The 24,837-nt window shown below is 39.5% G+C and overlaps 2 protein-coding genes across 9 annotated transcripts in view; one reads left to right on the top strand and one right to left on the bottom strand.

The window, feature by feature from the left end:
* The window catches only part of DOCK7 (dedicator of cytokinesis 7), a 107,041-nt gene that overhangs the window by 27,963 nt on the left and 54,241 nt on the right, over positions 1–24,837 (top strand). For all 8 annotated transcript variants that reach the window (XR_008824620.1, XM_056355658.1, XM_056355659.1 and 5 more), the window contains exons 7-14: positions 368–453; positions 2,591–2,657; positions 3,899–4,048; positions 5,991–6,071; positions 8,342–8,507; positions 9,168–9,310; positions 11,564–11,657; positions 13,235–13,397. Coding sequence is in view for 7 of the 8 variants with exons in the window: in XM_056355658.1 (XP_056211633.1) it covers positions 368–453; positions 2,591–2,657; positions 3,899–4,048; positions 5,991–6,071; positions 8,342–8,507; positions 9,168–9,310; positions 11,564–11,657; positions 13,235–13,397 (950 nt within the window). In the remaining variant the exon portion in view is untranslated. The remainder of the gene's footprint in view (positions 1–367; positions 454–2,590; positions 2,658–3,898; positions 4,049–5,990; positions 6,072–8,341; positions 8,508–9,167; positions 9,311–11,563; positions 11,658–13,234; positions 13,398–24,837) is intronic.
* ANGPTL3 (angiopoietin like 3) lies at positions 15,347–24,305 on the bottom strand. The gene is made up of 7 exons (XM_056355681.1): positions 23,733–24,305; positions 22,593–22,703; positions 21,625–21,742; positions 20,762–20,875; positions 19,149–19,244; positions 17,006–17,278; positions 15,347–15,690 (listed from the first exon to the last, which is right to left on the bottom strand). Exons 1-7 carry the CDS (start codon positions 24,228–24,230, stop codon positions 15,509–15,511), a joined length of 1,392 nt encoding a protein of 463 aa, XP_056211656.1. The 5' UTR covers positions 24,231–24,305; the 3' UTR covers positions 15,347–15,508.

A 24,837-nucleotide genomic window follows, 5' to 3' on the forward strand; every position in this document is an offset into this window, starting at 1 on the left:
AGTAAGTGAAGGATTTAAGGAATGTGAAAATTGTCAGTCTGCCATGGATTTAAAGGAGTTAAGATCACCTATGTTTAATATCCATGGGAACCTTAGCTATTTTGTGGGTCACGTGGTTTTTAGCTTATTGTCTTGCCATAGATATTACTTCCTGAAGACTGGGTTTCCTCTATGATTACGCAATCCCCTATTATGTAGAAACATTAAAGGAATTTAATTTAGCATATTTATAGCTGCTGTGGTACGCAACATGCTGGCAAGCCTTGGATTAAGTTGGTGCTAGTGTCTTTGAAGACAAAAGTGATACTTCTTTTTGCTTCATAATGCTATTAGTGGTTTGTACAAGTGTTGTGTCTCTTAATTTCAGGAGGAGCCTATAGAACGACTTAGTGTCCCTGAAGTACCCAAAGAACACTTTGGCCAAAGACTCCTGGTGAAGTGTTTGTCCCTTAAGTAAGTATCACTCCAACAGACGGCTGCATTACAGAAACTGAGTATTTAAATCTGCTGTTGTATCCATGTGCATCTGCAATAACTCTGCTGCCTTGTTTATTACCCTTGAAGGGATGTAACATTGTTTGGTGTGGTCATAGGCTTAAAAGTCAGTTCTGTAAAGGATAAGTTATACAGCAGTGTGCATCAGAGTTGGAAAGTGTTTGCCTTCCTTGGCTTTTCTCTGTGTTGCTTTCCAGCCAGCCTGTAGCTATACCTGTTCCGTGTTACTAGCACACATGCTTTATTAGACTCATTCAGGGCTCTGAAGTTAGCCAGTCATCGGTGTTCAGCTCTGTAACATGGATGTTTAGGAGGGGAAAAAAGAAAAAAACAATTAAGAATGCTTAAGCCTTCAAATGTAAGACAACCAAAGATTTGCTGAAGTTTAGTCTCAACAACCTTGACTGTGTCCCTTTAAGAGTGAAGACTTTATATACTTAGCAAGCATTAACTGGAGGAATAGAAACCTGTTAAACAAGTTTAATGAAGTGGAGCTCCTGAATATAGGGTTACCTGCAGCTGGTTCATTGCCTATAACTCTTCTCTAATAACACAAGGTAAAATTTTACTGTTATTCCCTTGGAGAAATAAAGTACAAAACTGATTTTCCACACTGCTGTATTCATCTTCTGTGTCCTCAGTTAGGTCAACCCTTCTTATTAGAGAGCTCCAGTTAGACTACATTGTGGCTCATAACTGAGATATATGTGTGGGACATATCTCCTGCTCGTAGAGTACTCCAGGACCTAATATAGCCATAGAGATGAACTGATTTTGCAGCCTTTTATGAACTGGAACAACATAATATGCAGTAGCAGTGGAGCTTCCTCTCCAAAGGATGGTGTCTTTAGTGTAAATAAGTTAGATGCTGGAAATTAATGATTTCTGCTATTTAAGCATCTCTTGCTGACTGTAAATTTACAGCAATCTGCCCAAGTACATGCTTGTTTGTGTACCACAGTCATCTTTGAAACCGTACTCAACAGTTGTAATAGCAAGCATCCAGGATCGTGCTTGGAGGCAGAGAGAAGTACATGGTTTCTTCCCCAGGGAGAAGGCTAAGATGACCTAAGCAGGGTCATTTTCAGGTTAATCTCACCTTTGTTGCAAAACTAGAGAAAATACTTGTTTGATGAGGCAGTCCTGCATGTTCTCCCTGTTGGCAGAAGGAGTTCCAGGCTGAAAAGCTGAGAGCTCTGTGCATGGACTGGATGCCATGGGTGGATCCCACTGTGGACTGGGCGTTAATTTCACAGGGAGGAGGTGCAGAGAGGAGAATGGCATTTCAGCCCCTGCTCACTTAAGTGTAGGGACAGATTTTGAATGTTTTTTGATTTCTTTAACTTCCCAGGTGATTTAACAACAAGTTTAGCTCTCTGTGGTAGGTTAGTGTTTTTGTTGGAAGTGTTCCAGTTAGCATAAATACTTGATAACAGTTATTCTGAACAACTGACGCCTTTCTGAGAGAGTTTTTGAGATATGGGTGTTTTCTGACAAAAGTTAAATGTTGAAAATTGCAAAAATAGCTGTTCCCAACTCCCGAGGGAAGGAGCTTTCTGGTCAGTAATGTTGGGAGGAGCAGTTGACTCTTTAGCCCTATCAACAGGTCAGCATAGTAAATCAGCAACTCCTCAAGGTAATCAGAGGAGCTAAGTGGTCCGGCTGTCCTAATTAATATTTTCTCTCCCTTTAAGGAAGCTATTAGGTTGCTTTGTTTAGCTTTCAAGCAACACTTGGAGAAGATAAAAGCATTTATGGAAGTATGCTTTATGTCCTGTGACCCTAATGCCAGCTTTTCTGTTGGGTCAATGAGTTGAAATGACTTTCAGAAGGTCCAGGGAGCACCAACGCGTGTCCTGGTGGAAGTGAGCAGAGACAATGCAGAGGAAGCAGGACAGGAGAGCAGTGAGGGCAAAACTGGGGAGCAAGATCCCTTTTCAGCAGGGGCAAGCCCTTAGGTTGACTCAGCTGTTCCTGACTGACATCTCAGCTTAACAGTGGTCAGCTGTCACCCAGGAATGATTTGGGGAGAGGGTAGGTTATTCTTTCTTATAAAATGCAGGTCAACTGATTTTATGTGTTTCTTTCTTTCAAGATTTGAAATAGAAATTGAGCCCATTTTTGCAAGTTTGGCCTTGTATGATGTTAAAGAAAAGAAAAAGGTAGGTTACTTGAGTGATGACATTTCCACTGAAGCCTTACCAAACCTGTATTAAAAAAAAAAAAAAAAAAGGGTGTAATTAATTCTGGAAACAAACCTTTATGAAGACAGTGACATACCAGTCATTGGAAGAATGATGAAGGCATTTCATGAACCATCTTGGGTGTTCTTCTTCTGCTTAGTAAAACAGTTGAAGTATAACCACTTTTCTAAAAATATTATCTAATATGTGAGTGCCTGAAATCAGAATATATATCTGGTCCGATCTTGGCTTTCAAAAGTCTATTCCCCAGAGAGGACTTAAGTAACTGAAACCTTTTATTTAGATTAAGTTTTTATGACTTTCTTAATCTCTTTTTTGTGATGCAGCATGGTATGTGTCCAAGTAATATTTTAATAATGCACAAAAAAGTCATCCGTGCTAAAATTGCTAAAATCAAAACAAAACTCAGGAGTCTTTTCAAGGTCTAAGTTACAGGAAATGCAAAATATATTTAATCCCCTATTTATGTTCTGTATTTAATATTTGAAGAGTCTCTTAGTTTTCCTAATTCAAGATAGTAGCAGTAGTAGAGAGAAAAATGTTAAAAATATGCATTTTGACATTTATCTCTTTAAGACTTGAATTTAATGCATTGAGTTTTAAGTTATGTAGATGAGAGTATGTGGAATATTATGTGAACTTTGTTTAATATTTAAATCACATTTCATAAGCCAATTTTATCATCCCATTACTCCATTTTTTTTTCTAACATAGTCAGTTCTTTACTGACCTCTGGTGTTGATAACCAGCTCACATTCATTTTGGCTTTGAAGCCTTGATACAGTCCAGAATTTGGAGTTTCAGCATAGAAAGCTCACTGTCTGTCTTTCAAGATGTGTTGTTTTTTTTCTTTTCCTGTGAATGATCTTAAAGATCATTTTCTATTTTGATACTTTGATATTTTCAGTTCAGATAGCAATTGTAATTTCTAGTACTGTGATGGAACTACATACCTTACAGGAGCTGGAGGAAATTTTATAGGTAGTGTGTATTGTTTCCTCCATTTCCTTTCCCACTGGCCTGCCTTGATTTCTTAAGGAGGCAGCCCTTTTTTTTTATTTCTTTTTTTTAATATGTGGTTTGAAAGGAGACACTGTTGGTAGTTTTTTACTTGTGTTTTGAAATTGTTGTGTTTATTAAGAGTTTAGCAAAAATGAGAAGTATAACTAATGCTTGAAGCTATCCAAATTCTTCCTTAGATTTCAGAAAATTTCTACTTTGATTTAAACTCTGAACAAATGAAAGGAATGCTTCGTCCACATGTCCCCCCTGCTGCTATATCCACACTGGCCAGATCTGCCATCTTTTCTATCACTTACCCCTCTCAAGATGTCTTTCTGGTAATAAAGGTAAGAAATGCCAGAGAAATGTAATTTATTATTGTCTCTTGTTTTGTATTTAAAATAAAATATAAACAAGTTTGGCTGAGCAGTTGACTTCTTATTTACATTTGGAGAGCAGAATTCTTTTCTCAAAAGTATAAACACCAGCACCACAGAATTCTGTTTCATTTCAGATATTCTTACTTAGTACGCGAAGTTCCCTTGTAACAGAAACAGTTCAGTGGAGATATGCATTGCTGTATTACTGAAAAACTGAAAAGAGCACAAAGGTTTGCTTGATATAGAGCAGCTTTCTGGGGCTTGACCTTGGTTTTCATATGAAACAATGTGCTGACTCCTTAAAATGATAGATAAGTGAGTGATTTAAAAATATATATTGATCTGAATCTCATTTCAAAAATGATATATGCCCTTAAGCCAGATTTTCAACTGTCTTTAAGAATTGAAATTGCTAAGAGAGGGAGATCCTTAACTGAAATAAAATGCCACATTGGTCACTCCTGGAATAAAGTATACAAAGATAAAAGTTATTTTCTCTTCCTTGATTTGATTCAATGAGTGCACAAATGTTACTAGTTTAGATTGTCATTTGAATCAGTTTTTGTGGCTGGTCTCTGCATAAAAATCATCCTGTTGTAAAAAGGGATGTTTGAGATGTGCTTTCAGTTTACAGGTAGCAGTTACATTGCCTGCTGTGTTTTGAGAACTGTTGACTAAGGTTTGTGCAAGTTCTTTTTCCACTGCTTCTTACACGAGAAATAAGCTTTTGAAAATGAATTAAACCTTTGTGGCATAACAGAACAGTCCCAGGTGACAGAAAGGCTTTCAGTAGTGTTGGAGGATATTCTGATCTCCAGGTTTTTGTATGATTCTCTGAATTCCTTCTAAAAATCATGTTCTGCCTGTGTCCACATATTCACTCTCCTGATTTTTACAAGATATGAGGAAGAGAAAACCCCATATTTATGAGATGGGGATCTGGCTGAAAGAGCTTGTGACTGCACATTAGTGCTTGTAAAACCAGTGATCCAAGAGGAGCTGGTGGCTTAGGTGATTTTTTTTTTATTTGATGATGGAAAGGATATAGCCAGGGATAAATAAGACAGATGCATAGTATGCCTTATAGGGTGAATTTTCACATGGGTCTTACTCACTGGGAAACCACTTTTCAGGCAGCTGTTATTGCTAGCATAAACTCACCAGGGAGTGCAAGATTTGATGGAATGTGGTTTTGTTCCTTAGGTTGTGATAGCCTCCTGGAGTTCTAATAGAGAAGTATGAATGGCACTTTATAAGCATGGGAGAAGTTTAAAGATATTCTAATCTAGTAACAGCATGTGCAAAGTAGTGGGCGTGGGAGGGAGGGTCAGGGTTCTGCTGAGAGGAACAGTCTTCATGCATGTGACAGGGAAGAGATTTCTATCAGAAACTGGGTGTTAAGCAGTTTTGTGTTACTCAGACTTCAGAAGCAAATGTAATCTTTGCCTAACTTTAATTATTTGATTATTTCTTTATTTGATTTGCAAACACACTGATTTAAAATAGTGCTTGTTTTAGCTGAGCACATCTGATGCACTGTTTTGTGCTGCTGCAGTAGGCCCTTAGTATGGTGAACAGAAATAAGAATGGAATTCTGAAAATGATGATGCTGAAGACAGTGTAAGCTGTCTTTAAGACCTTAAAAATGAGCTGAAAGTGGCTCTAGAACAGATCAAACCAAAATGAAGTGGTTCCCTTTGAACCTATATTTTACACTTGTGATTCAGTTATAGCTGGAGACCTGGGAACTTAACGGTTCTAATAACTTGAGTGCAGTGCTTGTTCCCTGACTCACAAAGGGAAATCAAGCTTTAACTCTTTTGTAGTAGTTTTTGCTTCCTAGTGTTTGTTTAATTTAACAGTCCTTGTTGGATACATGTCCTTATAACGGTTCGTTTTCCCTTCTCAGCTGGAAAAAGTATTACAGCAGGGAGATATTGGGGAGTGTGCAGAGCCTTATATGATTTTTAAAGAATCTGATGCAGCAAAGGTAAGAATGTTTTTGATGTTTTGATTAAACACGCTACAAGTGATTGAAGGCATTTTGTTATTAACAAATTAAACATACATTATTTTCTTTTACCTTGGACTTAACAGCCACTGATACTGTTCCTGTTGTTAGAAGGATCCATTTTTAATTAAGAAGGCAGTCAAATTCTAAAGGCCAAAAAGGAGTCAAAGACCCTTGAATCTTGATGCCTTGTTGGGGTAGAGTAGTTAAAGGTCATCGGTTTTTGTAGCTGACAGGGGAGATGTGTGGTTACCATCAAGCTCAGTCATCTGTGATTCCCTGTCCCAGAGGATCAGCTGTGTGCGTACAGCTGGGTCAAGTGAAGGCAGCCTTTGATGCAGTAAAATTTCAACTTTTCCATTGCTTCTGCAGCTTAACCCCATCACAGTACCTCTACCTTCCTCTAGAAGGGTTGGAAAGTGGATGAAGTAAGTTAAGAGGAGATTCTCCTTCAGGCCTGGTTTTGAATTGCAGCGTATTTCTGTTTGGTTTTTTCTGCTTTTTTCTGCTGATTTTTGTTTTTTGTAATATTGTAAAGAAAGACCACACTCAACAGCAGGATAAAGCTGTCTTTTTTACATATAGTAAGGGCAGTTTTAGATTTTTATACTTTAGTGTTTGTGTTTTTCATTAACAGTGTTCCTTTAATTCCTGTCTTTAACAGTTTGGGCATTGTCCTGGGAATTGTGAAGTGCAGTGGATAGCATTGTCCTGCCCCAGTTTGGCGGATTCTTTGTCTTTCCCTCATTAAATCCATCCCTTTTAAATGCAGCCTGTCTCCTTGCAGGCCTGAAAGCAGAGGTTTCCACACAGGGAAGAATGCCATCTCATTCTCTGCCGTTGGTAGCTGGTTGCTCTTTGCAGTATATTGGAGTCTGAGTGGGAATTGCAGGTTTGGTACAGTCAGGAGCAAACAGGAGTGCTGCTGGCACCTGCAGAATTCACTGACACCTGGACTATGGCCTTTCCTTGATCTTTTCACCCACAGGCTACTATTTGTTTTTCTGAAATGCTTTCTCCAATACAACAGTGATTACAGCACAGCAAATCTCTGATGTTACTAGCAGTCAGAAGGAGAAATCTCTTAACTTGAGCTCAGTATGCTGTTTTACAACTCCAATTTGTAAGATGTGCAAGTGAGCTTGGGAAGGAAACCTTGGGTAGATAAGATGTGAAGTGGTGCTTAGGAATCTCAAAAATGGTTTCTTGTACAGTTGGGTTGAGCGAAGTGAAGATCAAAGTGTTATAGTGAGGACTGGATGAAGACGGAAACAGAGATGCCAGCCCTTCTTGTGATCAGAGGCTTTCCCTTGTGCTTTTTTCAAAGGAGATGGAATGTTCATTTGTTAGTTTCAATCAAACTCTAACAAAGTTCTGGCTTCCTAAAATTCAAATACATTTTTAGCTAAAGAAGTTAACATTTTTTGTCTACCTCTGTCTTTATATCACTGCACCACAATATGAAAAAATGGGTATTTTTCACCTCAGGTATATAGATAACAAAAGTAAAAAACTACATTTCCTGTGAACAATAAGTTGACATGTGGCTAAGTAAAGTTTTTGAATTGGATTTGCAGGATGCTTGGGAATGTAAGTGAAAAGGTGATTTTTGAAGATCTTCCAGGCAAAGTGCATAAGCATGTCCTGAACTAGAAGAATGTGAGAAACAGCGTGCTCTGTTGTTATCCAGCCCTCTGTCTGGGGGCTTGTTAGAGGCCTGTAGGCAACAACCTTTATAGAGCAAAAAATGGCTCTTTAATATGCAGAATTATGGAAAAGTCCTCCCATATTCCTCTTTTTCCTCAACAAAACTTGTATGATACTGCTTATTTGAGGAATGTTCTCAGTTTCCCATGCAACTCCAGATGATCTGAGCACCTGTTGCGTAAAATCACATTAAGAAATGCCATTTCAGACTTCACAGAGTAAAATTCAGCTTTTCTTGAAAGGGCAGTGGGCAGATGAGCTCACTGGGCTTTGACAGACTATTCAGGAGGTAACAGCATGAAGCCAGCCGCTCTGACTGTCCACTTGTCCTGTGTCTGGTGCTGTTGGCCTGATGGCAGGTTCTGGGAAGCAGAAGTCCGTTTGCCTAGCGCTTAGTGATCCTCCTCTAGAAGGTGCTATTGAAGCACAAAATCATTGCAGGTTAGAAAAGATACCATTGTTACTTACCAATCCTGCTAAAAGAATCTTTTTGTTCCTATTCCTCTCCTTTTAATCTCTTGGATTGAATATTTTCTTCATAGAATAAAGAAAAGTTGGAAAAACTGAAATGCCAAGCAGAGCAGTTTTGCCAAAGACTAGGCAAGTATCGCATGCCTTTTGCCTGGACGGCCATTCATTTAATGAACATTGTGAGCAGCGCTGGAAGTTTGGAAAGAGATTCCACGGAAGTAGAAGTTGGCACAGGAGGTACAGTATCTGGTGTCTGCATGAGGGAATGTGGACAAATCCAGAGTTTACTGAAGTCTTGATTCACACCCTGTAGCTGCCATTGCTCCTTTTATCGCTTTCCTCCCCCTGCCCTAGGCCTTCTGGTAGTCTTGGGTCATGGTTGAAATAAAACAGAAAAGTCCATGATAACAAATGGATTTATCTTTCAAGGATTTTACAAGCAAACCATCTGTTATATTATTTAAAACCAGGCTTCTAAGACTGAGAGAGCGTTACAGGCTGATGAACATTTTCCAAAGGAGTGGATTAATCTTTGTGAACCACATAGCTCATCTGAAACTGCTCTTCAGCATCCCCAAAACTGCCAACTTCATCATCTTTCAGAGCAAGAGAAATACATAAATCTCCACACGATAAAGACTTTTATAATAGCAGTAAGGCACTGGGGTGAGGTTGCTGTGAGAGGAGCAGAAGTAGTCAGCTGTGCTTCATAGCCTCCTGATGCCTCAGGAGTGTGATTGTCTTAGCATAACCACCTCTTCTATCACGCTTATTGCATAATTTCCAAATGCAGCACCTATCTTCTTGTGTAGAAAATCCTGGTTGGAATAAAAGTAGGCTCTTGGACTATTGTTTTTCTCCTGTTTTTTAATTCCTCCCCATTTTTGTTTTTTGAAGAACGTAAAGGATCGTGGTCAGAGAGGCGGAATTCCAGTATAGTCGGAAGGCGTTCGTTAGAGAGAACCACAAGTGGGGATGAGGCTTGCAATTTGACCAGTTTTAGACCAGCTACTCTGACAGTGACAAACTTCTTTAAACAGGTATTGTATGAAGCTATCTAATTAAGGAGTTGCTCCTTGGACAGAGTGATTTGATCATGTGAAGTCAATTTAGACCTGAATGATTAATTTGTGATGCTCTCAATGCATGTAATGTCTGTTCCCTGATCACAGGATGTCTTTGAACAGCACGCAGCAGTTTTGTTACATCATGTGCTTAATTCTGCCAGCAGTGGGTCCACAGTAGATCGGTGGATTCTTTCAATAAGCCTACTGTGAATAATTATGTTATGGAATTTTGAATTATTAGCTGGTTTTGACCTGAACAATAAAGCATCATTATGGCATAGTGACTTGGCCACTCCAGCTAATAGAACTGGGTCTTCCCAGAAGAACGCCAGTTTATTTTGCTCCAGATTTATCTAACATGCACTGGATGGCTTTCTGGTACACGTGTTTGGAAAAATGTGCATGGAAGCAAGTTCACAAAACCTGAGGATAACTTCATTGGGTTGGGATGTACCAAAAAGTATTCTAGGTGTTTGTCCTGGTCTAGGAATTGCATAGCCTTTATCACGATGGTCAGTTGGCTCCTTCAGTTTCATTGGGTGATAGACAATCCTGGTGAAACATCAGCAGGCTCAGAACCAGGTTCATCAATGTGGTTTGAGGTTGGCATCTGTTCACTGGACACAATCAGGGATACCTGAGATAATAAAGCATTTCATTTCTGAAGCTGCTTTGCTGAGTGGCAGTTCTTAGCCAGAGCTTGGGTTTTTCCTGAGAAGCAGTAGAAAACACGATTAAACAGAATAAAATTTTTAGTTAAGCCTAGAAAATGGTTTCAGTCTACTAATGTTTGCTAAGATTTGCTTAATGCCACATCTGGTTAAAGAAAATTGTTATTTTAATGTCACCTTTGTGTATAAAAAGGGATTTACTAGTATACAAATGGGATTTTTTTGGCTGATTTCTTGATCACTGAGAATACAAAGATGTAGATTCTATATACTGAAAGTTGGTTAAGCTCTTCTGGGTTTTTTTTTGATTGTTTTGGTTACGTGCCACTTTCACTGTGGGTAGCCATCCAAAGTCTGCTTTTAAATACAGTAGTGTAAATAAGGAGAAATGTCATCAAGGGCATCAAGTTATATTGGTGCAAACCATGTGAGCGGAGGGTGACTCATGACTCCCATGCTCCGTGCTTTCATGAAACTCAGTGTGACTGAAACTGGGCTCTGGAGACGGTATCCCTGGGGCCTTAGAGACACAGGGCAGCTCAGGAAGTTCCTTTTACTTGGGGTGTTCACAAAATCCAGTTCTGTAATGTATTCACCCAAAATGTAGAAAGTAAAAATTAAAAAATATTACAGCATTGGTGATGCAGCCATTCCACTGACCATGTTTTGCAGCCCTCTTTGTAAGGTACCCCAGTTCAGACCTGGTCACTAAGTTAGTCATGATTTACAAATTTATTTACTTCGTTGAGGTTGTTTTCACTTGGCAACTTTGAAGGAGCTTGTTTTATTAATTTGTCCTTTAAAAATTGCTGAATGTTGATTGAAAATTTTGGTTCTGATTTAAGATTTAAGTTTCTGATTCTTCTGTGTCTTTTATTTTTTATCTCCCCTTCCTTTTCTCCCACTGAGTACAACTAATTGAATACTACCCAGCATTTTTCTCCTTCTGTTTGCTTCTTTTTTCATATTGTGATTTATTACCTTTATTATCAGATATCTTCTACTTTTGGATAGTTAGAGGGTGGCAGTCACATTTTCTATAATGTTTCCAAAATTAACAAAATTCTGGCCTACTAGAATGTGGCACAAGGAAGCCTGACAACAGACTCCTTCCAGTTCCCACCGTTTCTTAACACTTCTCCTGAAAAGTAAGGCTTTTTTAGACTCAAACCAAAGAGAAGGCAGAGGAGAAGGAATGAGGATCACTACCTGAATGACGGATACTTTTTCAAACTATTATACTTGCTAAAAAGTGGATATTTTGGGGAAATCTTTTAACAGCCATTTTCAGATTTGAAAAAGATAATATTGATGGGGAGAGAAAAGGTTTTCAATGAGAAGTTCCTGCAGCTGTCATGATGATTAATAAGGAAAAAAGGAAGGAAAAGGATGGAGAAATGAACTGTAATTTAGCATGTTAATGTTAACACCTTGTTCTGGGAAGGTACATTTTGATATCTCAGAGGAAAGAGGCTATAGTATTAGATGGTTTATTCATTCTCTCACAATCCTGAAGTGTTGTGTAGACAAGCATTTTCTTCCCGACATCCAACAGGAGGGTGATCGCCTGAGCGATGAAGATTTGTACAAGTTCCTTGCTGACATGAGACGGCCATCATCAGTGTTACGGAGATTGAGACCCATCACAGGTAATGAGCGGGATCTTTTTGGCTCACATTTGGTGTTAAGGTATGTGGTTCGTCCTTCCCAATTGCCACCCAATTCTTGTAAGTGAGCAGATGAAGAAACCCTCAGAAGTCATCAACAGCAATTCCTGGAAGATGACGAGCACTAAAGATGGTGTTTTGGCAGGTTTTCACTGGTACGTGTGCACATGCAGCTCCTGTCACGCAGAGGAGTATCTGTGAGAAGAGGGTGCAAGCCCCAAGGCACTAAACCCAGCACTGAGGAGCCTGTTTTCCTGAGTAAAATACCACTCTAGCTGAGAGGAGTTCTCTCTCCTGGCTCCCACCTGGTTAATAGGAGCAGTCTCCACCTCTGTTTGAGAAAGGGAAATAAAAACTCTGGCACACCAGCAGTGAAACATCACTGGTCCCTGACCTGTGCTATTCCTGACAATATTTACTTAACCTGTTCTAAAAATCTCCAGGGACAGCAATCCTGCTGCTTCCTTAGATCATCTCTCCCAGCACTCAGCTGTCCTTGTAGTGAGGTTAGGTATTAAGAAAACTTTGCAAAATTATCTTGCTACAAATTAATCTGATTATGGTCTGTCATGCCCTCAAGGCAGTTATCACGGCCTTTCAAGTACTTGAATACTGTTATTAGTTCACTGTTATTCACCTCTGTTTTGTAGCCTAACCAATCTCAGGTTTTTTTCAACCCTTCCTTAAAGGTTGTGATTCTAAATATGCCTGTTATTCTTTGCTAGAGTTTCTTTAATCTGCCCATGCTTTTCTTCAAGCACAGTGCTCTAAACTGGTTGTTCTGCTTCTCCTAAGACCTCATGCCAAGCAAAGCAGACTAATTTGTCTCCATTGTCTTACACATGACACTGCACTAATATGTCTTAGAATGGTTGTGGCTTTCTTCTGGACATTGGCTTATTGTCACTGCGTCACCCAGGCCTTTTCTACAGAGTTGATCCATGCCAATTATTTTTGGAGGTTTTGTTTGTATGTTTGCCTTCTCCTACTTAATGCAAGTCCTTTGCTCTTTTTTATGTTTCATCTTAGTCATTTGATGCCATTTCTCCCATTCTCCTGTCTTCTAAGTTTTTACAGTCATTCCAACCTCAGTGCCATCCGCTAGCAGTAAGTGTGCGGTCAGTACTGTCACCTGACTTGCTAAGGAAAACATTCAATAGTCTTGGTATGGATTATCTTTCAGCAGCTCCTGATGCACCCTTCCAGTTTGATAGGCAAGATTCCTTATGAGACTTTGAGTATTATTTCTAACTATGGTTGGGCCTCCCAGTAGCATTATTTAGACTGCATTTCCTCAACTTGCCTATGAGAACAGTATTTGGGACTTGTTAAGATACATCTCTTCTGTTGGTTCTTATTATCTGATGTCCCGGTCGCCCTAGATATCGGTTTGATTCTCTGTTACTTGTTTTTAACATGTCTGCATTGGTTGTAATTTATAATTTGTTTAGTTATGATATTAATATATAGGATATTAACCTAAAGGAGCAAAGCGTGAATATAGTTTTTGATTTAAATTAACTTCTATTTATTTTAATAAAACCATTTTCTTCTTACAGCGCAATTAAAGATAGACATATCTCCGGCTCCAGAGAATCCCCATTACTGTCTAACTCCAGAGTTGCTGCAAGTCAAACTTTACCCAGACAGCAGAGTTAGACCTACAAGAGAAATCCTGGAGTTTCCTGCCAGGGATGTCTACGTTCCAAATACCACATACAGGTTAGAGTTTTGAAATACATTTCACGTTTCAGGGTCTGAGACTGGCAAGCCTAGAAATTCCTACCTTATCATCTGGTTTGTTGCAAAATTTGCTGTATCAGTAGGTCTGCTGTGCCAGAGGCACAAAAAGGGTCCAGACTGACACAGCAGAAAACACACAGTTGTGAAGGGACAAACACATCTGCATAAAACTTGGCTGTGAACAAGAACATGAGGGAGGTTTCTCCATTTCCCAGAATTCACAGTGAAATTTAGCTGAGTTCTTTTCAGTTTTATGTAGATTCTTTTGTCTGCTAAAGTCATAATTGTCTTACTGGTTTTACTCTTTTTGAACACTTTCAGTGCCTTTTTTTCTTTGAAGTTAGGGTTAAAAATGAAAAAAACCTGCGTCATTGCTTCAGTCATATTTCCATTCTGATTTAAAAATAATTTCTTTGTTTGCAATGGTTGAAAAAAAAAATCTTCTGAAGATCTGGAAGAAAGAAAGTGTCTCGGAAAACAATAACCTTTCTATAGCAAAGCCCAAGCAGGGAGCAGATCTCTTTTCATTGTGTACCACTATTCATTTAAAGCTTTTTTTTCACAGTATCTTTGAAGACATTGCACATCTAAGTGGAATTGTCTGCTTCAGCTGAGTAATTTCACCAAATTACTCACCATATCCGTTACTTCTTGTTGTAAAAGTTAGATAAATACAAACCAGTTTTTTCTAAACCAAAGCTTAAAAGAAAGAGTTTCATCAAGTTTCCTCTCTCATATCTTTTAAAGTTTTATTTATTTATTTATTTATTTATTTATAGAGGTTGGACAGGTGATTAAACGTTATAACACACCAGTACAAATAAGCAGCACTGTGTGATCGCTTCATAATAAATCCATGAGAATTAAAAGTACTTTTACAGTTTTTTATGTAATTAGTACATTCTGTTCATTCATTGTTTCATTCTGACACATTACAATTTAAAACTTTTTCTCTATGGTTGCAAATGTTGAATAAAAAATCCTTACTGTACAAGGGTTAGGTAAGATATACAAGTCAATATGACTCAGTGTAACTGCAGAACTGGGGTCTTTGTCAGTTGACACTTCCACAGCTGGGCATCTGCAAGTGTGTCCGTGGTCCTTCTGCCTCGCAGCATTCTGCAGCTGAAGTTAAACAAATGTGAATATGTTCTCAGGAGCTGGACCAACGCTGTCACATAGGTCGTGCCTACAGGGTTTGTTGCTTGGTGCCATTGACTCCATGGCAGCCACAGGCAGCTGTTCTCTATCTGCAAGGTGTTTTGTTGTGTGCTCGCTTGGTCTTTTATTTATTTCCTTAGGTAGGTGTACTAAAAGGTCACAAAGGGGTGTCTCTGATTTAATTTGTAACTAGAAGAAAAGATCTCTTACTCATTTCAGTAAGGTTTGAAGCTTAGCTCTTAACTTCCAGTAAGAAAGTGTCATTCTTAAGTTATGTTTTGAAGTGTGGTATCTAAAAGATTAGGCCTGTGCTCTGGCTTAGGTAGCTGTGTGAGTACAGTGCTGCAGTGAAAGCTGGCCTGAGCTATGCAGCTGAAAATCTGTCTGGAAATATGCAGAACCTTAAAATGGGGAAGTACCCGTCTTTTGCTCATAGAAACATTCCACAACAATAACATAAACTGAACATCAAATTAGTTACTTTACAAAATGAAATTTCTTTTTTTCCCTATAGTTTAATACCTAAATGTCTTCTGTAGCATTTTCCCAGCCCTTTGTTTACTTGAACATTTTTTGTGTTTCCTACTATACAACCCATAAAAAAATGCAACAGCTTGAAAACCCATTCCCTCAAGCAGTATTATCTAATACATGAATACGTGGTTGTTTCCTAGGCATTAGAGTTTCATCCTAGGGAGGTAGAAGCTCCATGAAAGTTACAGCACATTGACATTGGGGCTAGAGGGAATGAGAGTACTCACCAAACATACTGTAAGACCATCACAAAAGTCTCAGGTTTATGTATTGCAGAATACACCATATAGTGTATGCATTTAGACATGCATCTGTTATTAAACTTAACATGAACTTCTTTGATGTAGTAATGGTTGTTGTATATGTTCTGTATTAAAATGCATCAGGTTGAGCATTCAGTCAAAACTTTTTAAATCTGTTGGGTGTATCATTATTTTGGTTGACTTGAGCAGGTAGTATCTTCCTTTCTTAGGCTTCCAGTATAAGCCTTTTCTTCTGTCTAGTCTTCCCCTTGACCTTGGTGCGACGTATTTCCCGTTGAGATTGGTTTCCTCACATTCACTGTGCCACCAGCCTCCTAAGGAAAAATATTGTAATGTCAGTTACTGTCAATTGTACTCGTAACATACTGTGCTCGGTTTCCTCGTAGACAGCTCCTGGTTGCAACATAAATCTTCTTTAGACCATTTTTGGGAAAAGTGACAATTACCCAATATGCCCAGATGAAATGGTGCTTGTACGTATACCCACTTACACTTGCAAGCTGAGGGCCAATACAGAGATGCTGTGCTCCCTGTTATTGTCTGCTTCACATAAAAGTAGTGGTGCATAGAAAACTGCACACACAAATACTGCCACTGAATTGGGACACTTAAGAAGTTAGCACCACGCTTTCATGTTTCCCGTGACCCTCTGGAACTGACTTTCTGACTTGCTGATATTTTTCTTGGGTACAAATAGTTAAATCTCTGCATCTACAGGAGGCAGAAGTGTAAACAAATTCTCTTTTTTATTGGCTGGTGTCCTTTAACCACAAGCCTTGTAAGTTGTATGCCCAGTTCTGCTTGCAAAGGACTGGCAGTGGCTCTGTGCTAAAAAATGAAAGTTTAGCACTTTGGAAGTAATTGGCCATCTGCTTTGTGGTCACTAGAGCTGAGTAACACTCAGCGTTGTTTCAGATGTTAACAATTTGCAAGCCTACAGTGATGTACAGAATGTTTGTTGCATGAAGCAGGTGCCTGGAGGGCAATTCTGTATCCTCTGGTTTAATAATTTAATGCTTTTTCAATTGTTTGTTTTTTTGCTATAAACTGGCAAAACATAAAAGCTTCAGAAAATCAAAGAATTGGGAATCCTTTAACCAAATTATCTTTAGGGAGAAATGTCTTCAGCCTTGCATCTCTCTTGCTCTTTTGAGAGTGATTATATCATGTATATTTGATAAACACTTAAAATCTGCCTTTGCATGGAAACTCACCATCATTCTTAACTTTTGTTTTGTAGTCAAAATGGAGTTAAGAGTCAGTTTGTCTAATGTTTTTTTTGCAAAGAATGATTAAACAATCTGACCTAGGGCTGCCACAACAGACCAAGCATCAGAGGAATAACTGCCCCTCAACCTCTGCTGCTAGTTCTGTTTCTGATGTTGGCTGTATGCACACCCTCACTCTGTTTTCGTTTTACCTAGCTATAAAATAGAATCGTGATGCCTCGTTGTAGGACCCTGCCAATGAAAAACGTATTCTGCCCTTTCTTGCAAGCAGAAAGATGTTGCTACCCTCTCTTTTCTGTATCTAAAGCCAGGTTAATATCAGTAACTACCCACTAAAGCATACTACCGTCTTTTATGTAACAAAGAAACTCCTGTGTTAATATACCCAGCATACTGATACCTAGGTAGCTTTCTGGACAGTTGAAGTCATTCGTAGTGTCCACGTCACGGTCTGCAGTTGAGAACCGCAGTTCTGTTTGCTCTGGCAGGGCGTTGGGGATGCTGCCAGAGATCCGTGAAAGCTGGAGAGTGTAGTCTGTTTCAGGGCCCCCCAGGCTGAACGCATACTCGATGTAACGCTTATTTTCTTTCCAGTCCTGCAGCTCAATCCGTAAGATGTAGTCTCCTTGTTTAGTAATGGAATAGGTCTTGTTCAGGCCTAGCCAGAATTCCTCTGCAAAGTTGTAGTGAATAGGTGCTGTTAAATATGGAGCTAGGCATGAACACACCATGTTTTTCAGATCTCTAACCCATACCTCAGGTAGCTCGTTCACATTAAGAATATCAGCATCTGAAAATACATGTTCAACTAAGCTGCATGGTGTCAGAATCAAGAGATGTCAGCGGTGAGGATTAGGGGACAGAAGTCACCCGGCAGAGAGTTAATGGGGCAGGGGTTATATGATGAACTTGTCCTAAAACCCTGTATCGCTCAAGCTGCTGTTTAATTTGTTTTTACGGATAACCTGCGGGTAGTATGTGTGAAAATACAGTATTTAAAAAGGTTTATTCATTGCTTTAATCAAATCAATAATTTGAGTCTTGGGGACTGTTGATCTTTTCAGAGGTCTCCTGCTACATTCTTTTTGTTTACCTCTTCTTAATTGCACACTGGTGATCAATAAAAGCAAGAGATATAAATGAACTGAAGCTTCTCTCTTAACTTTCCCACCTCTTGTGAAACTGAGAGGGAGCTCAAGATGTGCGTAATTGGAACTGTGTGACAAATGAAGCAAATGACATACATAAAACTTAATTGCAATTGTTGTATTTTTTAAGGAAAGAGCTGCAGAACTGAACTGTGATTTCGATACCCATGTGTACAAAGTGAATTTAACTTGAGCATTTTTCTTTTCCTAGAATTCTTGATAATTAGTTTAATTAGATTCATAAATTATGTTCATTAAGTAGCTTATTATCAGTGCCACTGGTATCAGTGCATAATAGGTAATTGACACAGGTAGAAATAGCGTAGCTGAATGTGAGTGCCATACATGCAGGTGGCATTTAAAGCAATAGAAGACAAGATGGTTGAGTAAAATACTCCCACAATTTACAGGTAACGAGCAGTAGCCTGTTATATATTATGACCTTAGAATATGTGGCACAGGACTGAGTAGGACATAGCTGAGTCTGATGCAGTCCTCTGCAAAATCTTTCTGACACTGAGAAGATGTGGCTTTGTGTTAGTGTAGTATATGGGAATTGGAGACCAATCGAGGAGCAACTATAGCATTCGGTATGATCATACAGACTTCACAGGTAGAAGTCTACCTCAGTTGTGAGCTACTGTACCAAAGTGTGGGCAAGGTTGTGATATAGCAGCTCTTTACCGTAAAAAGAGGTGGAAGTAAGTCAATACTGCAGCCCACATTGGTGAGGTTTTGATCTCTGCTGTGTCTGGAAAGTCAAAATATTTTCTAAACAAAAGTAGACTCATCTCATTGTATGAGAAAAATAGGGAAATATGCTGGATGGGGAGGTTGTTGGGCAGCATTTGGTGCTACAGATTCTTTGAAGTTGATGATTAACAGGGGAATGTGGGTGTTTCCTCACCCTTTCTTGCTATGGAGAAGATTGGCCACTGTATGGAGAAGCCGGAGGTGCTTGTGCAAGGGAGCACACACAGCCTCGGGCTGTCTTGAGGTTGGAAAAATTATTGTGGTGGTTTAAAGGGAAACAGGATTGCAGGAAATTTGAGAGAAATTGGTGACAACAACTTGGTGAGGTTTTGCATTTGTGTGTATTCTAATGGCCTTGGGAGGTGCTTCTGTAAATAGTAAAATCTCAGTAATTAAAATAGCATTTAAAGCATTCTGGCCTTGATTCAGCAAACATTTCTAAACACACATTTGAAGGTGTGTCTGAGAATTTTACTGAGTTGTGTTTTCTGTTAAGCACTTTTCGGTGTTCTATGAATTAGGCAAGCTGTTCAGATTTGTTTGCAGGTTTTGCCTGCTCTCATGTGAATACCTTTCAGTAAGTAGATGCAGCTTCTCAGATTAACCGATACAAAGAAAAGACACAAAAAAAGGCATTTTTACCGTTGAGGTCACCAAAACCATTTGTATAGGCATCCCAGGTTTGGTTGAAATCCAGTGATCCGTCCACTCTGCTCTGGATTACGGTCCAGGAACTGCCTGCAAATGCAAAGGGGGGAAGTAAGTCACAAGCTTGGCTTAAGTATTTAAAGCACTAGAGAGAAGATGGAAAGTAACTGAGACCATCAGCTGCCGACATACAGGCTGCACTGCTGTGGCTGCCCTTATGTGAGTGAGCTCTTTACTGTAGTGAAGAAGAAAATGGGTTTGCATTGAAGGTGGCTCCATATGAATCCCACTTACTCTTCCTTTTGCAGCAGACCTGAGTGCACGTGTACTGAGCACAGAGAGCAGATGCTTGACTCATCTTGGCCTTGGCCTCATTAACTGGCCATGAGTGTGTCTTGGATGCTCCAATTTTGAAGCAGAATGAATTAGCTTAAATCTTAATGAAAGAAATTCAAGTGAGCACAGCTGAACAGAACACAGCCTGAGTGTCCTCTGCCACACTTGTGGTGACTCAGCTCCCTGGACTTATTTAGTTAAGCTGCCTTAACTGGGTTGCATTTGTTTATGAGGGCTGAGAAACACAAACGTAGAGAAAATGGTAAAAAAGAGAGATAAAATGTTCCAGACGTTTGATCAGATTGTCAGACTCCTGCTACTGATAGCGCTTGACTGCTGGGAACGCGGCTCCACAGAAGGTATGAAGTGCTGGAGGCCATGCCCATGCCAGGGTTGCAGCGGACTCTTTTCTCCTAACCAGGTCATGACACCCTCGTTTTACCAGTTTCAACAAATGTAAGCAAAGGAGCTTTTTGTACAGGGCAACCCCATGCCATTCTGTTTACACATCCAAACAAATCACATGGCCCTGTCACGTTTGCATAACTGTGTTCCCAGGCTCTCTGGGTAGCTGTGGCAAAGGGACTGTGCGAGGAAGCTGAGCAGGACACACACAGAGCAGCGCTGCAGGATGCTGCATTGTAGGGTGAAAAAAACAGGGAACAGGGAACTGGCCAGTGATGCATGATCTCTGGGTAGTGGCAAAAGGAATGGACAAATGGGTTCCTTACAAAGACAGTTTGGATAGGTGCTGCGTTCTAGTCCATGACAGTTCTGAACCTATAGGATACATAGCTACTGACTTACCCAGACATGATACAGGAATCCTGTCTGCAGGACTCACCTGTCTGGGTTAGGTTGTTGGTTGAGACGTAGATGTATCATTGTTAATGGAACAAAATTTTACTAAGGTATTTACTGTTTACTGTTTGCTTTTATTGTAAAAGCTATTAATGATTGCAATGTAATGGCATTTATAATCACCATTTTCATTAGCTAAAGGGGCTTGGTTTTATGATTATACTTAATTTATGTCACGTAATTGAAAGTCCTTTCCTTGGTATAAACAAGAGGTGAGTAAAGAATATAAGCAGTGTTAAGGACACTTCAGGATATGGGAAACCCGAGTTCAAAGCACAGACGTGCCAGTAAGAGAAGTCAACACATAAATCGTGATAAGATTTTGTCTGCTTTGGGATGAGAGACAGTTTTTTGGCTTATAAGAAACTACTTATGTGAAAATTGGACTATCACTAGGACAGTTGTCTTACCAAATTTCATTTCACAGTAGACATTGAAAGCTTCTGAGCCATTGGGCTTAATAGTGTAAACACCACTGGAGTGCATGCCGCTGTTATAAAGGGCAGTGCAGTCGGGAGCGGCACCTAGGAAAGCAAACAGCAGAGAGTTACAAATCCTGTTTTGAATATGATAAGTTTTAATCCAGCTTTGTAACTTGAATTTCTCTATGGGATAGAGCCAAACCAAAAAATGGAATGTTTTTGGTAATCTTATTTTCGAATAAATGTCATTAAATGGGCAAATTGCTTTGGACTTGGTAGTACAGCTACTAAGTTGTACTGTGTTTTAAGTTAGGCAAGTTTTCAATCTAGATAGTTTTGGAAACCTTGTAAGGCCTACGACTAGACTTTGGCAAATGGACTTTCCTACCCCTTGTAAAGTTCCCAATAAATACCATTGCCATTGCTGCAGACTGAAAACGCCTTTCAACTTTAAAGAAAGCTCTTCCAGTTCTTATAATTAGCCAGTGTGAAGTAAATTAGTGCTCTGTTCATACTCTCCAAGGCAGGCATTGGCAATGCCAGAAGTGTCAGATGGTCAGGGCACATGTTTACAAGAGGTGAATGGAGGATGAAGGTTGGGGACAGAATTACTGCATTATTGGACATTGTTCCTGTATGTCACCCCAGAGACAAGTACACGTGCAGCGGGGCTAAGTAGGTAATGATGTTCTTTCCAAAGCAGGAGACCTACCTCCTTCCCACAGTGCTGTATATAACATAAGAGTCTTTTGCTTTTTATCTTTGGCTATTGAAAAACAACGCAAAACTTTCACAGAGAATACTGTGAGTGCAATGTATTGTGTAGTCACGTCTAAGAGATAAGATCTCACCATCAGATTTGTATGTTGCAGCTGTGGTGTTGCGCACAGGAAAGGGGATGGCCTCTGGTTCGGTTTGCTCCTCTGTGAAGGAGTTCTCTGTGAGTTCCTGGAGCTCTATGTGGTTTAGCTAAAAGAACCGTAATTACAGACTGTTAATTTCCCAAGGCTCTGAAATGATGAGGTTCATGTATCAAGCCGAACAACGTCACACAGAGAATAATTTTTCTTGTGAATGTAATCCTTTAGGATACCCAATTTACAACATAAAAATAACTTTAGAACTGCAGTGATGGATTTCGGTTGCGTGGATGTTGGCTGTGCCACTGCCCAAACATGTAGGATTCATGAGGCGAGTAAATGACCCATCCTTACAAGGTGCATCTTAATGGGCAAACAGATTTAACTTATTTCCTCAGGTGACATAACTTAGAAAAATAATACCAACATCTAAAGAGCACAGAACCCAGAGCTCCTTAGGCTGAAAGGCATTTTCCTTTTATAGCTTCCTCTTAGGAATAAATTAAATATGAGCATGTCAGTTATCCCAGCGTTACGGTAACACACTGAACGGCAGAACACGGCTCCCTGTTGGAGTGAATATTGGAAGAAAAGAAAGAGGGCGAAAGTAATGATACTTAGAAGACCAATGGAAGAACAATAATATGATAGATAATAAGAGCGGAGGGGCAAAGAAAATTAGAAGTCAGAAAACACAGCAGCCTGGTGTCGGTAGATGGTATTTCGAAGCTGCGTTCTTGGTTGTTTTGTGCCCTGGCCATAGCCCCTCCCTGGCAACACAGCAGTCTCCCACCCAGAAGGGTACCTGTTTGTGGTCAAAATTGTTAATACCCTCTTCTACACCCCCAAACTGTGACCAAGAGGGATGGCTGGCCCAAAGGAATGGTTGAGCCATTGACTCCTTCAGTGTTACGAGAGAGAGCAAATTGTGAACAGAGACATAGAGATGGCTCGTGTACCTTGTCCTCCAGCTCCATTATTTGATTGTGCTGTTTGTCGAGTTGCACGTGCTGGTCCTCTACAATTTTGAGAAGTTGCTTGATGTGGTTGTCCTGCTCTTCCACAAAAGCCTGAGGATAGCAAGGGTGGGAGGAGGGTTGTGGTTAGAAACAGCAGAAGACCTTCATAGTGGCACTGCCTCCATAACTCTTGTCACGGGGGCAGGTTTGAAAGGCACAAACCATTTAACGTTGCCTTTCCTTTTCCAAAGGGTTGTCTGCTTTGCCTCTGAAGGGGTGAATTTCTTTGCCTCTGTAGTGAACACCCATTTTTTTTTTGAGACAAACTACAGGCAGCTTTGTAGACCTTTTTTATTGTTGCTATTTTCCTTCCATTTTCATGTCCAGAACAATCAAGCTCTGTGAAGTTGGCCCTTGATTCAAACTGGATGTATGCCACTGATCAAAAAAGGGAACAATTCCCAGCATTCAGGGTATTGGCTTGGGATTTGGGAGATCTGGTTTCATCTTTCTGCTTTGACACAAGCAGCCAGTATTTTCTCACACAGGTTGCTTAGACTTTTTATGCTTCTGCAAAATACAGTTAATACTTGCTTTTCCATAGGAAAATTTATACCCACCTGAATACTTGTATGTATTGACATTAAGTCAATTAACACTTGCAAGGTTCTTTGGTCCTGGAGGTCATATAGGTACTATGGATGCCTAAGTTTTAACTTTATGTACTTTATACTAGTTTTATACTAATGAATCATTTATTATGAGGTGATGGCACAATGGCACACAAACCTATGGGTTTGATAATCACATCATTTTCCTGCTAACAAAGTTTTTTTATCATTTTTATTACAGAATTTCTTAAAACTGATTTGCAACAAAAAGTACTGAAAAAGATACGGAGCCTTATAATTTCACAATTTTCTCACTGATTCCACTGGGGAATTTTACTGCAAAACAAATTATATATCAGATTAAGACAGGAATCTTTTAAGATTATTGCAGTGATTTATTTCTTAAAATACACAGTAGTAGTACAGTGAAAAGGAAGAGAAAACGTGAGCTTATGTTGCGTAACTACTGATAATAGCATTACAGTTTACTTTGGCTTTGTGTGTCAAGGGCTTTCACAAGTCTACTTACTTTGAGTGAAGAAATTTCTTCTGTCTCTTGCATTGAAGGCTGGATAACGGCCAGTTTAGTGACTTTGTCTTCCAGTCCCCATACTTGCTCTTGGAGCTGGATTTTGTTTTGTATGAGGTCTTCAATCTTCAAATTCATCTCCTGTGAGAGGTTCTTCATCTCTTCATTGTTCATTTGCAGTCTGGCTGTAGTTTGTCTGAGCTGTTCTTCTTCTTCTTTGATTTCACTAGTTTGCAGTGAAAGCTCATAAAAGGACCTATCAAAAATGTAAAGTTTTTGAAAGATGTCATTCATCTGCCCCTTTGTCTTATGGACAAAGTCTTTAAGCCCGTGCCCAAGCTGGAGGAGTCCATTGGCTAAGATTCGTACGTCATCTAACATGGCAAATCTTGATTTCGTCTCAGGAAACACAGCAGAATCAGAGGAGGAATAATCCTTCTCAGCTCTAACAGAAAGAGCAAGTGGGGCAATGAATAGAAAGACTAGAATGATTTTCATGTTTCCTGCTCCTGATACTCTTTAGTTGTTCAGGGTGCAGAGACTTTTCCTACTAACAGTTTTTGCTGTGTGACTGTTGAGTTGAAGAATTTGATCTATTTATACTCCTCTTCATTTTAGAAGAGGCAGACCAACGAGTTGATGATTAAACTGTGTGTATTTGAACGCATGTAACCCCTCTCGAATGTAGGTTGATATCTGGGAAGATAAAACTGAGAGACGGGTATGTTGCTGATTAAACTGGTTCTGAACTTTTCCATCTGCCAGACCTTCTGTTATAAAATGTTATTGATGGCATAGTGTTTTTCACACAACGCTTTTTAATAGATTAATTTTGGGTCATAATCTCGATAAGGGCCTAAATTGCTTCTTGTTTATGTTGTAGATTCCTTTTATTGCCTGAGGAATATAAAAGGGTTTACCATACTTAAGAGCGCTGGACGCTGTATTTCAGGTTGTGCAGCTCCTTGATAAGCTATGGAAGGGCAAAATATTCCCAGGTGATTCACACAACTTGATTCTCATCTTGTACCATTTTCTGATGTAACTCATTGTGCTGCAGTGGATTTACTTGTCATCTAGTTCAGATTAAGTGAGAAAGAGGGAA

The sequence above is a fragment of the Falco biarmicus genome, chromosome 11 (assembly GCF_023638135.1).
Source record: "Falco biarmicus isolate bFalBia1 chromosome 11, bFalBia1.pri, whole genome shotgun sequence".
NCBI classification, from domain to species: domain Eukaryota; kingdom Metazoa; phylum Chordata; class Aves; order Falconiformes; family Falconidae; genus Falco; species Falco biarmicus.

Bases quoted from the DNA above. Each gene is read 5' to 3' on its own strand.
- ANGPTL3 (XM_056355681.1), bottom strand. From the start codon at position 24,230: ATGAAAATCATTCTAGTCTTTCTATTCATTGCCCCACTTGCTCTTTCT. The intron at 19,245-20,761 runs GTAAGACAACTG...TTGCATTTGCAG, and splicing joins CTACTGTGAAATGAAATTTG to GCAGTTCCTGGACCGTAATC. The intron at 17,279-19,148 runs GTAAAAATGCCT...ACAACTTTGCAG, and splicing joins TGGTTTTGGTGACCTCAACG to AGGAATTCTGGCTAGGCCTG.